The sequence below is a fragment of the Sarcophilus harrisii genome, chromosome 4 (genome assembly GCF_902635505.1).
Source record: "Sarcophilus harrisii chromosome 4, mSarHar1.11, whole genome shotgun sequence".
Lineage (NCBI taxonomy): Eukaryota > Metazoa > Chordata > Mammalia > Dasyuromorphia > Dasyuridae > Sarcophilus > Sarcophilus harrisii.
In genome coordinates this window covers 229,087,192-229,101,230 of record NC_045429.1, presented here as the reverse complement: position 1 = coordinate 229,101,230, position 14,039 = coordinate 229,087,192, and the positions used below count along the sequence as shown (strand labels likewise).

The window sequence follows — 14,039 nt, the reverse complement described above, 5'->3', positions numbered from 1 at the left end:
CTATGAAGCTAGTATTAGAAGAATTATCATTCCTATTTTACAGATGATATAGTTTAAGAGATGTTAAGAGACTTGTACATGTCTACACAGCCACTAAGAGTGAGAAGCATGCAAGACTGTTTCATGTAGTGTATCTCTTCCACTGGGGAATCTATCCTCTAACTGAACTTAATTTTTAAAGGCGAAGAAACAGAAAGAATTCTGTTTAATATGAGCACTTATTTGCTATTTATACAACATGCTCAGGTCCCTCTATAATTGTAGAGACTAGATATTTAACAACCTTGATCTTGGCTAGAACCTCTATCCCCACCACCAACAACTACCACTAAAAATTAATTTTTTTATTATTCATGTTTGTGACAATTGATAAAAAATGAAAGACAGTGGACAAAAGGGAATACAGTCAGCTCAGGGTAGTGCTTGTCTGGGATGCTAGCTCTGCTACAGTTGAGGAAGAAAGGAGTCATCCTGAAGACAATCCATTGCAAAGAACCAGAGTGGATAAAGCAATGGGCTTAGAATAAAGAAGACTAAGTTCAAATCTATCCTCAAATACTTGCTAGATGTATAACCTGGATTGAAACTTTTAACTTTTGTCTTTCTCAATTTCCTCAACTGTAAATGAAAATAATTCCTCCCAGAATTTTTGTGAGAATAAAATAAGATAATATTTGTAAAGTATTTTACAAATATTAAAGTAACTATATATACTTGCTATTATGTTTGAGAGCAATTTTCTTAAAATATTGACACTACTATGCAAATGTCTCATGCTAAAATCTATATTAGTTAGAATAATGATTCTCTATTCTTTTCTGTTAATTATGAGTATTAGTATTCTGGTTCATGGATTTTTTGGGTAAGGCATGTATTCAGTTGACTTTGTTCTTTCCTGTGCATTAAGAAACACATGTTTCCTAACTGTAGTCTAGGGACAGCCATATAATCTATTAGCAGAATCACTGAACTGTTCTCAATAAATATTTCTGACTATATTCAGCACAGTATCTGCAACATATTAGTTGTGCTCACTGACTGACTGATTAATTGAAGAGGTTAATTCTACTCCCGAGAGGATGGTATCCCACTATGCTTTCCGTGAAATGGCAAAATGGTGGGTGAGATAGATGTATAAACTCAGTGAGAACCCAAAGGCTTATGCATTCCTGGGAATGTTTTTGTTAGTCAATCATTAAGCCCAGAATATAAAAGATCATATAGTTACTGGTTCTCACACTTTTTACAGAGATGCAGTGAACAAAAGATTGATGGAACTCTTTCAGGAAAAATTTTATTAAAAATTTTTAAAGGTCTACCACCCTTCAAAAAACTGAATTTTTAAAAATGTAAAACTTGTGTTTTTAGTTCAATTTCATTCCAAATTTAACAAATTATGAATTGGTTGCTTAGGACGAGGAATAGAATTCCTCTGCCCCCACCGGCAGGTTTTTGTAACTGAGAACAATATACCTTACTTTATAATTTTTGTATTCCCCTTTCCATTATTTGAGGAATCTGCAATTCCTATCATTTTCTTTGACTTTTGCAAGTTCTTACAAGTGTGCTTTTTTTCTTTTTACTGAAATTATGTAACTATTTTTTAAAATGGTAACTACTCTTAATGATTCCCTATCTTGAAGCTCGCAGTAAATCTTCCTCTGATCTATCTTTAAACTTCTCCCTTACATACATGTCTACATAAATTTGCCTGCATAAACGCTCAGTTCTGCTCAACTTTGATCGAAAACTCTTTCTCTCCTGCCTCCTGGATCTACCCTACCCAGCAGGAACAGCTGTAATAATTGAGGAGAAAGACCCCTGTGGAATGAATCCGATATTGGGCTTACTAAGTAAGCTTCAGGGCAGAGACACATGCAAAGGGCTTTGGTGAAGGGAGCTGGATACATGGGGAAGGAAGGAAAGATCTGGTACAGCATGAACTTTTCAAGAGGGAGAAAGGAAGATACAAAATTATTATTGGCACAGAGACTGTGGGACTCAGATAGCAAAGCTTTACCCCAAGGACAGCAGCAGGATTAATAGTACAGAGGTTTTTTTTTTGTTTTTTTTTGCAGCAAGACTTGGGGTGAAAAATGGCTTTGTCCAGAAGTGTAATGAATTAAAGGTACAAATAATCAGGGGAAGGCTAGTGCCCCCCTTAAAGGACTTTTGAATTTGAGTGTCCAAAGTGTTTTAATTCTTAACTTTATTTTGGAGAATTACTTGGGCTTAAAGGGGACCATGGATATATGGTAGCTATCTTTAGTTAGTCCTGAAAGCCATACAAAGTTTAGTATTACCTTGGACCACCCTTTGCTGGAGGTAGAATTCATAACCCCTAGGAAGACTGCACTTGGTCTTTGTTACAGAAGAGTATATATACTTGGTTAGCAATGTACTAACTCACAAAAAACCTTTTCTTGATCCTTCTGCCCCATTCAGCTACTGAGTCATCTGTCTAAATTACACTGCTAAAATTACACTAAAATTATCTATACTTTCTCAGTCTCTTGATCCTTTTCCTCATATCCCATCTAATTTCCAAATCCTTTGATTTTTTCTCCCATTCTCCTAGACCTTCTTGCATTGTTTCCCAGTTCTGGACCAGTTCTCTTAATTTGAATATTTTCCCCCTCCTCACTTTAGATATAGAACAGGGTCTTACTACTATTACACCTTGTTTCCTTCACTAACTCTTTGAACTATTCCTAAATCCTTAGTGGATGTTCCCCAAAGGTCGGTCCTTGATCTTCTCTTCCTGTTTTCTTTGGCAATTTCATCAGTCCCACTCTGTCTAATCAAATATCTATGCAGATGACTCCCACATTTTTACTTCTAGTCGCAACCTCTTATTTGACCTGAAGAACTTCATCTCCCACTTCCTTGAAGACATCTCTACATGGATGTCCCACCAGCACTCAAATTTAACACATCTCAAACTTATCTTTCTGTCTAAAACTACTCCTATTTCAACTACAAAAACTTCCATTCATCTGTTCTGATTTACAAAATTTTTGTATTATCTTTGACGTGCATTTCTTCCTCAGCTGTCATATGTAAGCAATTACCAACTCAATATCCTTCCCCACAACCTCCATACCCTATAATATATAATCATAGATTAGGACTGAATGGGAAGTTAGCAATCAATTAATTCAACATTCTCAATTTTTACAGATGGAAAAATTGAGACCCAGAAAGGTAAAATAACTCTCTCTCTTTGATTTCTATCTTTATCCCCACCCAGTTTGCAGCTAGACAGCAATATTCACCTTATTAGTCTAAGTATTAGTCTGTATTTATTGAGTCTAATTAGATTCTGGGCTCAGTTCCCATGTAGTGGTAAATTAAAACTTTGATCTTTTCAGTGGAGTTCAATCACAAAAATATAGTATAATTATATTCAGCTCTTTACTCATCTTACTAATTTCTCATTCATAGATCTGGATGTCCTGCACATTTTTTTTCATGACTAAACTTGAAAAAATATCTGTGCTTCTATTTTCTCTTCTTCACCCTTCAATCTAGTTTCTGAACTCATTCTGCTAAGACTGTTATCTCAGAGTTACCAGTTATTTCTTGACCTTCATGACTTCACTTCAACCTGATTACCCGCTTCTCTATGTGATTTCCTTTCTGGATTTTTAGGATACTGCTTTCTTCTGGTTATTTTATCAATCTGACACTCCTTAGTATTCTCTGCTAGATCTTCATCCAGATCACGCCTACTAATTAACTAATGGCTGTCTTTCCCTTCCAGGAATGCTCTTCCTCCTCACCTCTGCTTCCTGATTTCCAAAACAATTTAAATTTTTGCAAGAGACCTTTCCTAGTGCCCTCCCAGTGTTCCCTAGACTACAGCCAAAGCCTTCCTTCTGGGATTATGTATGCAATTATCTGCAAATTGTCTCCCCCAGTAACATAGATGCTCTTTGAAGGCAGTAAATGTTTGGCTAGCATATTGTGCTTAATAAATATTTGACTAGATGTTATTCTTTTGTTCAAAAATCTCCTCTGCTTCCTGATGTCTGAGTAAAATTAAATTTTTGCTTACCATTCAAGGTCTTCCACAATTTGGCAACATTTTCCACTGTCAGTCGGATCTCATATTACTTTTCATGAATTCTCTTCTCTAAGAGTGAACAAGTCCCTTTCCCCCAAATAGATCCTGCATTTTTCTGCCTCCAAACTTTTTCTTCTACTTTTTTATCCTTAAAATTTCCTTATCAATCCTTTAAGACCCAACTCATATGCTCCCTACTCATGGTAAATTCCCTATAGGTAAGAACCTTTCTCCTTACATTGTTCTGAACCTTCCTAACATATTTAATCTATATTATAACTTTCTTTGTAAGGAGTCTCTAAGGACAAAAGATCATTATTTATAATTGGTATCATTTGAAGCAGTTTTATACAGTCATCACTTAATAAATGCTTATGTAACTAAATAGCATACATCAGGATTCAGGATACTTAGAAATGAACCCACAAATTAGAGATAACCAGAGCCATAATTATATTCTTTCTTTATTTAGAGTTTGACAGTCAATTGATTCAAAGATTTATAACTAGAAAGGACTTTGGAGAGCAACCCTCTATTTAAAGGAGAGGGAACTGTCATTAAGAAGTTAAGTTAGCAAACATATAGGGAGTATTTTAGTGGGTCTAAAATTCAAACTCAATTCCTCTGACCACAAATTCGTCCAGTTTATAAGCATTTATTAGGTGCCTACTGTATGCCATGCATTATAAGTGTTGGGGAAACAAAAGTCAATGGTCCCCAACTTCAACTTAGAACTTTTTTTTTTCACTACTCCACACAAATGTTTCTTGTTTAAATATTAAAATCTTGTTTACTGATACATTTGCTTGCATCTTCTAATTCCTTAGTTTTACCCTAATTACTACAAAGGCAATTAGTATTATAAATATTTACAAGATTTGTGATTTCTTCAAAATATGGAACTCTCACTATCAATGCAGATATCAAGCTTTCTATTATTTAGGACTGAAATTTAAGGAAATAGTTCAAGGCACATAAAAGTTAAACGATTTGTTCAGACTAAAGATAGTGTCTGAAGAGAGATATGAAATCAATCTACAAGCATTTAAATACCTACTATGTGCCAGCCATTATGTTAAGCATAGGTCTTCCCATTCTAGGCTCTATGCCAAGTGGTGTCTGGAGAAAAACTCTGGGAAGTTGATGCTATAATTTTCATTTTACAGATAAGAAAATTGAGACAGTGGTTAATTTTTATAGTCACAAACACAAAGATTGCAAAAGAGATTATTTGTAGTACTCTCTTCTGATACAAAACAATCTAGAATGCTGCGCGTGGGAGATTTTCAAGGATGAGCCTTTATGAATAGATTCCCAATTTGATTTGATAAACTACCCAATCTGCTTCAAACCATGGTATTAGGAGATAGGGGTTAACTAGAAAATTTTCTTTTAAAATTGATCTTCCTTTCTTTTTATATATTTGTATGTGTTATATGTACATAGGTATCTATCTATCTATCTATCTATATATGTGTACATGTATATTGACTTCTTATGGCTCTAGAATCCATCTTTAAAAGTAATTCTCATATATATATTTTGTATATATAAATATTATGTGTATTATTTATGGACATCATCTATAATGATGGATTCTAGACCCATAAGAAGTCAACTTTTATCTCATGTGATTGATATTGATGACAATTAATCTCTGATGGTTTTCTAACCCAGCCAAATGTATACAATTGTCTAACACAAATAAAACATATGGTTTGGGTTGTGTGTTCTTTATTACACCTTTTTTCTTTTTGGTATCCCTTGATTTGAATTCTGTGAAATAAAATCAGCTTCTATTTATAAACAGTCTCTTAAAAAATCAGAGACTGAACAAGAAAAGGAAAATGAGGATAGGCTTATGTATTTTCACTAAAGCCATTTGCTCTTTAATATTCAAAGAAAATAAGCAGAGGGTCATTTATGTTATTAAAATCCTGCCTTCAATAATTATGGGGTGTTATAAGGATCAGATTAGATAATGTCTACATAGCTCTTTGCAAACCTTAAAGGTCCAGAGAGAGTTATTATTGTTACTATTAAAACATTAGAAAATATTTTAGTTTGTGAAAGCTTCAGTGACCTTAAAGATAATGCAACATTGCAGCACCCTGACCTAATTAGGCACTAATGAATACTAACATAGCACCCCCTAATGGTTGGGGAGAAAGGAGACAGTTTCCCAGTCTGGGGACTTTTTAATATTGAACTGCTTGGTAACCAGCAGATAAATCAAATTGAGACATAACCAAAAAAAAAAAAAAAAAAAGGACCTTCCACTTACCTTCTCTTTCAGCTTTAGCTGGCTCCTTCTGCTGGGAATTCTGTTTACCTGTGACTGAGAATAGCTACCCCTAATATAGCTTTGATTCCAGTACCTTTCAAGTTTGTAAGAACCTCACTCGGGGATAACAAGCTATTTTGGATAGAAAATTCTGTATGGCATCTCTTTCTTTGGCAATCTTCATATGAATATATTAAAATAGCTAGTATTTATATAGTTTTTAAGCTTTAAAGTTTGCAATGTGCTTTTCAAAAATTATCTCATTGAGCCTCAAAACAATCTGCGATGTAGGTGCTTTTATTATTTCTATTTTACAGTTGAGGAAATTAAGGTAAAATAGAGGTTAAGTGACTTGTCCAATGCCATACACCTACTAAGAGTATGAGGCTATATTTGAACTCAAATCTTCCTGTCTTCCAGGTGCAGTACTTTATGTATTTTTACTCCTAGCTGTTTTTTTTTAAAAGAGATTTGAGGGTTTTTCTGTTGTTTTTAAGTCTTTGTGAGGAATGAGCGTGGTAAAATTGAGTGAGTGGTGGAGAAAGCATGGGTTCAAGTCAAATCTCAAGCAACACTTAGTGTATTGCTTCTCTGAGCTCAATTTTCTCACCTGTAAAACGCAAATGACAAAATCTACTTTACAAAGCTGTGAGGATCAAATGAGATAATATATTAGTATTATACCAGTCTTAAAGCTCTCAATTCATGTAAGTTTGTAAGTAGAGAGAAAACCGTCTGTGATATTACACACAGCACTTTTGAAAGTTGTATGTTTGATAAGCTAAATAAAACAGTATTATCAATGATCATAATTAATAATAATGGTCAAAGAGATGCTGAGATGAGGAAGCTGCTTTGAATTCTGGGTGGACAGATACAGAAGTTTGTGCCATCCATCTGAGGAACTTTTCTTTGGGATGAGAAACCTTTAACATATATTCCTAATGGGATGACCAATGGAAAACCAAAATACTTTACTGGTACACTCATGATGTCAGAACAAAATAAAAGACATTCAATGTGTTGATTGGACCTCCTATGGAAGACTCTGCACAAGAGCCACATTGGAAAGGCAAGTATGGCTAGATCTAACATTGTTGAATTGATGATATTCATTATTTGAGAGACAAAGGGGATAAGGGTGTGTGTGTGTGTGTGTGTTAATAGCACTTCAAATTCTCATCCTAGACTTCAGTGAGAAAACTGTGTATCCTCTATTGTCCAAGGGCCAGTCCAGTTCACCCTTGTAGCAATAATTTTTTTTGGAAACAGTAACTTACCAAGAATGTCTACAATGTCTTGGAGGGTCAATGAATTGTGCTGTGGATGAAATGAGATCCTTTAAATAATTCATTATCTGAGACCTGGCAGCCAATAGTGGACTTGGGCCAGACAAGAAAATGTTTAGGTTCTAAACTCACCCTACCTCCTCCCAAACCTCCAAATTTTGGAAGGGACCCTTTATCCTTTCAGATCAAAAAAAAAAAAAAAAAAAAAAGAAAGAAAGAAAGAAAGAAAGAAAAGAAAAGAAAAGAAAAAGAAAAAGAAAAAGAAAACAGGTCTCTAAGACAAAGCTTCTTAAACTAGGTTGTGACCCCATATAGAGTCACAGAACTGAATGTGGGAGTTGTGAAATTATGATTTATTATAGTAAATGTTTCATTTGTATACCTATTTATATAGCCAGGGTAACTTAAAATTTTGGGGGTAAAAAGGGGTCGTGAATAGAAAAAGAATAAGAAGTCCTGATCTAAAAAACATTATTCCTTCTCATTCAGGGCTTACAGTGTTAGGTTGACTCTGGAGTTAGGGGATCTGTCTTACTAATTATATGACTTTGAACAAATCACTTAACTGCTACCAGGCTCAACTTTCTTACTTAAAATTAGTCATAATACATGTAGCATGCACTTCATATTTATTAATGTGAAATTATTACTATGAATAAATATGACTAGTCAAAAAAAGATGTCTGAAAGAATGGGATTTTTTTTCCTTAGGTTGGTGTGGTATATTTGACAGAAAACTAAAATAATTTTGTCTTCTATTATTAATTTATATAATAGCAAGATAAAGTTATATATTTTGGCTTAAGTCCTGGATATCTTAAAAACAAATATAAAATCTCTCTATTCTTTATATAGGCTCCCAGTATTGATGCTTCATGCTGCTGGTCAGACCCGCAATCTCCAAATTCTATGGTCATATAAATCTGACAATTTTCCACAGGAGCTTCATAGATGATCCCTTACTCATGTGGCCTAAGAGACCCCCTAATTTATTCTAGGTCACAACACTGAAGTGCTTTACTGATTTGTATCTAAATTTTTTTTTTTTTTTTTCACTGTGGCAATTGGGGTTAAGTGACTTGCCCAGGGTCACCTGGAAAGTATTCAGTGTCTGAAGTCAAAGTTGAACTCAGGTTCTTCTGACTTCAGGGTTGGCGGTCTATCCACTGCGCCACCTAGCTATCCCTTCTTAACTTTCCTAATGTATATGTTTTAATTGTTATTCTTTTGTATTTATACCTGGAAGTGATTTTCAGCACAAAAGCTGTAATTTTTAGAAACCCAACAAATTAACAAATGAAACTATTTTGCTTATTTGAAGGCAATGTCAGCACAGAAATCACAGAAGTTCCTAGAACATCTAATATCTTCTGCAATAATTAAAATAGAAACAAGACACTTACTAAATTTAGAGACAGCACACTAAAAAGCTGAAATTTTGCAGGCAAGAAAACCTTTTATTTTAAACCATTAAAAGAACCAAAAATAGTCAGCAGGTGGCCACAAGTATCCATGTTTCATTAAAATCACATAAAACCTAAGTACAAAAGCACCACTGATTATTGCTCTAGAAAAACTGCATGAAAAATTCAAATATGCACAGTAAAAACACCACCGTCTGCACAGGACTAATTTTCAAAGCAAGTGCGTGGAATGCTGATCCAATTTTACACACGGCTTCCAATATTCAACTGATGTTCATATTACTTTGGGGGTCAGGGGAAGTGATGAAGTGATGGGGAGGGGGGCTTCCAAAAAGCATTGTTATGAGAAGGGAAAATATTCATTGATATACATTTTTTAATATGCTGCCTATTGTAGTCCTAAAAAATTAGCATTTACAAAATACTTGATAAAAATATCTTTTAAAAGTTGTCCCGAGAGGTACATAAAATCCACCCCCAATTTTCGTGATAATTCATTCTCCCTTGTCACCTACAGATTCAGTTTTCCGTGCCTGTGGAAAGGAAAAAAAACAAAAAACAAAAAGAGAAGAAAGACGTTACTAACCAGACTCAGACCCTGGACAGATAGCCACCCCACTGACACAACACTGGCTTTTTTTTTTTAAGCATCCCTCCTGAAGCAGCTCCACTGCAAAGCCTATGTTCATTGTAGGTGCTCCACAGACAAGACAGGCATACATACCCGCAAACACACTTCTGTTTGTTTATCGGTCTCTGCTTTTCAGAAAGCCACAGAAGCCTTCCTTACCTGCAAGCTTCCATTGTTCATAATGAAAAGCAGCACACTACTATCTGATTCTAGCCACTGCACACAGGCAGACATTCTCTACCGTACCCTTAACTTTCACTGTTTCAATCTGCCCCTTTACTGACAGTGTGCTGGGTGGGGCACCTCGGGATGTTGAAACACTAACAGTTGAGCGATAGATGCGAATCTGCAATAACATCATGGGCAATAAAGAGAAACATTATGAACATGCTATCAATGGCTCGGATTCCCGAATCAATTTGAAAATGCACTGAGTCAATCAGCGGGAGGTGTTGACAGAAAGTACCTCTTCGACTTTAGTTTCACCATTTTCAGACGGTGTAGTACCTTCCTTTCCAGATTCCTGCTTCTCATCCTTCTTCCCTTTAGCGCCTTTGTTAGCCTTTGTTCCAGGTTCCTTCTAACAGGAGGAGAACACAGGGAGATAGAGAATCATGAGAAATGATTAGTCTTCTCAAAAACCATTGAGGAGCCTTAACTGCGAAGGCTTTCACAGTGTGGCTGCCATGATTATTGCTTATTGATAGCCAATGAAAGAAAGCCTTTTGGCCGATTAAAAAACAATATGTTTGCTTGGCTCCATAAGGACAATGTATGAAAAAGGAGCTATGATTTTCTCTCCTGGTGTGGGAAACTCTCTCCATCAGCACATATACTAATCCATATTTAATTTGGTTTGCTCCTCATACTTGGAATGCCCTTACTCTAGCCTCTTAGTTCCCTTCCAAGCTAAGAAAGACTTCTTCCTGAAGTTTTTCCTCATTCTCCTACTTGTTAGTGCTTCCTCACTTTATATTACTTTGTATTTACTTTTTAAAATTTTTTTCCTTCCTCTTTCCCCCAAGAAAATGTAAATTCTTGGAGGAAAAAAAATGCTCTGTTTTGTATTTACTTTTTTTTTTACCCATAGGTTAAAAAAAAATATTTTTTCTACCTATAAGTAAAAAAAAATAATTTTTTTCCTTTCCCTTTCCCCTAAGAAAATGTTAATTCTTGGAGGACAGAAAATGGTCTGTTTTGTATTTACTTTTTCCCCTACTTTTTAAAAAATAATACTTTTTTTCTACTTATAAGTAAAAAAAAAAATACCTTTTTCCCCTTTCCCTTCCCCCCAAGAAAAATGTAAATTCTTGGGAGGACATAAAATGGTTTGTTTTGTATTAATTATGCTAGTAGGTTCTTAGAAAGTTATTGCTAAATATAATTTAGTTGATAACTCTTTGGGATATCTGAGGCCCAAGTGATCTATCCAAACAAGGATTGAACACATATCTTAGTAAGTCCAGGGCCAGCATTTTATCCACAAGTCCTGCAATGCCTTTATTCCAATAAATCACCACTTAGAAAATCCACTAGAGCTTGGCTTATCAGGAATACTTTTCCTTTTTTTTTTCCCCCTGAAAGACAATGATTTCACTTCTTGATGGAGAATGTATCCCCATTGATGTTAGGAGTGAATGCTACTTAGCAAGAAGAATATCAGATGTCTGACAAAGGGGTCAAGACATAGAACTGTGCCAATTGTCTTGCTGTGGGCCCAGGGATTTGATAGAAAACAAAATCTGGAAAGGTGGCTTGGAGAGAGTTAGAAAGAAGGGTCACCACAGTTGGTACAGCCATTAATTTCAATTAAGCAGTGCACAGGGTGAAATGTGAGGCAGGCAGCGAGGGACTGAATTTAAGAACTCAGGTGAAAAGATGCTATTTTTAAGATCAAACACCAGGAATGAATTTTTGCTGCTTCAAAAATTCACCTGGAACTATGGGATAGAGACAATTCACAAGATCACAGGACTCAGAGCAGGGAGGGATCTCAGAGATCATCTGGTACCAACCCCCTCATTTTTCAGAGAATTCAGATTCAGGGATTGGCTCAAGGTCATACAGGCAATAAATAGCAGAGCCAGGATGCAGATGGGAGATGTTTTGACTCTAAACACCAGTGCTTTCCCCACTATACTGTGCCTGGGAAAAAATCAAACAACCACAGAGCAAAATGCCAAACTCTGAGCCAACAATGAAGGCTGGGATTGGAATAGAGCAAAAAAGGCTTGTGGGGGCTCATGCACCTGGATGGACCCATCACCTATCAGTTACATGCAAGGCAATGTGACCCTTGGGTCATCCAGCTTGTTGCCAATAGCATCCTCAGGGACCATTCAACTCCTCTAGGTTTGAAATGAAGCATATTTAAACTAGGTCCTCTGCCAGAATGGCTCTCAGAGCACCTGCCTTGGCAAAGCTGGATGCCCAAGAGCATAGTGAGCCCTCCTGTTTCCACTTTACTTAAGAGAAAAATGTCCTTTTTGTAGACCACAAAGTACACGTATTAATTTTTTGAGGATGTCTCTAATTAGCAATGACAGTGTTCTAGCTAGTTCATTTAGCAACTATTCAGCCTGACCTTTCTCAGGAAGTGGAGTTAGTGAGATTATTATTTATGCATTTATTTTAAAATACTCCCCCCCACCATGACTACCACCCAAGAAGAGGAAAAAAAATAAGCATCTCTTACCTTAGTGGTTTTTCTTGGTTTTGGTTCAGGTTTTGGTGGCGCAGGTTTCTGCAAAGACATTTTTAATCATGCAAATACTTAAAAAAAATCCAACACTGAATGCCTTTGCCACTGTAATGCACAAAAGAATGCAGAAAGTAAATGACATATTCTTTGACCCTGCTAAGGTCTGTAATGTGATAGCTCTTAAGTCTTAGTACTCCAAACACCTGTTTCACATGAAACAGGCCTCCTCTAACCAGAGTGGCCTAAACCAGGCTCAGCAGAAATCCGATTCATCTTTAAAGTGGTGTGTCCTATTCTGAGCAGAGGGAGTATTAGAAAGACCTTGAGAATTACTGTTATTTTGGACTCTATTCCAATTAAATGCATTTCAAGTGAGATGAAAAAGCTACTCTAGCACCATTCAGAATAGTTCTTTGGGTATATATCTAATCTTGTTATCTCTATTTCTTTTTATTATAGCACATCAGTGAGTGTGATGTCACAGATACTTAAAATGATATGAAATGCCCAATTAAAGGCTTCTTGTCTGACAATGGTCAGGTTAAACTTATCCATGACCCCTGAAATCATAATGCAATCCTAAGCAAAGCTCAACCAGTAAGAAAGAAGGCTGCTGATGAAAATTATTTCTAAATGTCATACACAAAATCGATCTACAATCACTGCAATTGCGCTCACCTGAAATATCACTTTAAGTTAGGTGGAAACTATCTGTCTAACTCTTATCACTACCACAGGCAGACAAGAAGCTCCACCTGATGGTGGTACAGGTCTTTATATTATATTATTGCATTATATTGTATCATATTATATCAATATATTATGCTATGTTTATTATGTTATGTTATGTTATGTTATGTTATGTTATGTTATATTATATTATGTTATATTATCGTACTAACATGAGAGGCAGCTAGATATAGCAAATACATATGTAAGTGGGCATCATGACAGAGCACCAGACTTGGAATCAGTGAGATCAAGGCTCAGACACTTACTGGTTATGTTATGCTGGGCAAATTATTTAACCTTTGTCTACCTCAGTTTCCTCATATATAAAATAGGAATATTAATAGGATCTACCTCCTACGGTTGCTGTGAAAAATCAAAAGAGATAACATGTAAAGCACTCAGCAAACCTTAAAATGTTATATAAATGTTTTTAATTATTGTTAGTAGCTAGCCTTGGATCCAGGACACTTAGGGGTTCAAGTCTTGCCTCAAACACCTTATATAAGTCACTTACCTTCTCTCAGTGTCCCAGACAACTTACGGCTATAAGGTACAGAAGAGGAGCCAGCTAGCATTGTACCACAACAATGTACTAACATGACACTATATACAGGAATGTCATCTCTCTTTAACTAATTTCCTACTCCAAAATTAAGATAATCAAGAAAAAGCTCACTGGAGAGGAGAAACAACACAAGTTTTCTTTGTTTTCCTTTCTCTTCTGGAACTTTAAAGGTCTCCATGAATAAACACCTGCTAGTTTTGCTGCCCTGCCTTCTTCCAAGGAGACCCTGCCATTGGCAGGCTGGATCCCAGCTTCCCCAGATGCCCTTGTGGCTTAGAGACAAAACCGGCATACTGAAGACATTATAGAAGGAAATGTTAGATTTTCAACCCCTAATTCTCTGCAGT

The 14,039-nt window shown here is 35.8% G+C and overlaps 1 protein-coding gene across 4 annotated transcripts in view; it reads right to left on the bottom strand.

Annotated features, from left to right (window-relative positions):
- Positions 1-9,070: 9,070 nt before the first annotated feature.
- HMGN3 (high mobility group nucleosomal binding domain 3) overlaps positions 9,071-14,039 on the bottom strand; it is a 69,883-nt gene continuing 64,914 nt past the window's right edge. For 2 of the 4 annotated variants that reach the window (XM_031964599.1, XM_031964601.1), the window contains 4 exons: positions 12,390-12,437; positions 10,161-10,274; positions 9,941-10,040; positions 9,071-9,596 (listed from right to left, as the gene is read on the bottom strand). In XM_031964599.1, coding sequence (XP_031820459.1) covers positions 9,583-9,596; positions 9,941-10,040; positions 10,161-10,274; positions 12,390-12,437 — 276 coding nt within the window. In that variant the 3' untranslated portion in view covers positions 9,071-9,582. The remainder of the gene's footprint in view (positions 9,597-9,940; positions 10,041-10,160; positions 10,275-12,389; positions 12,438-14,039) is intronic. The other 2 variants (XM_031964600.1, XM_012549177.2) reach the window with 2 other exon arrangements.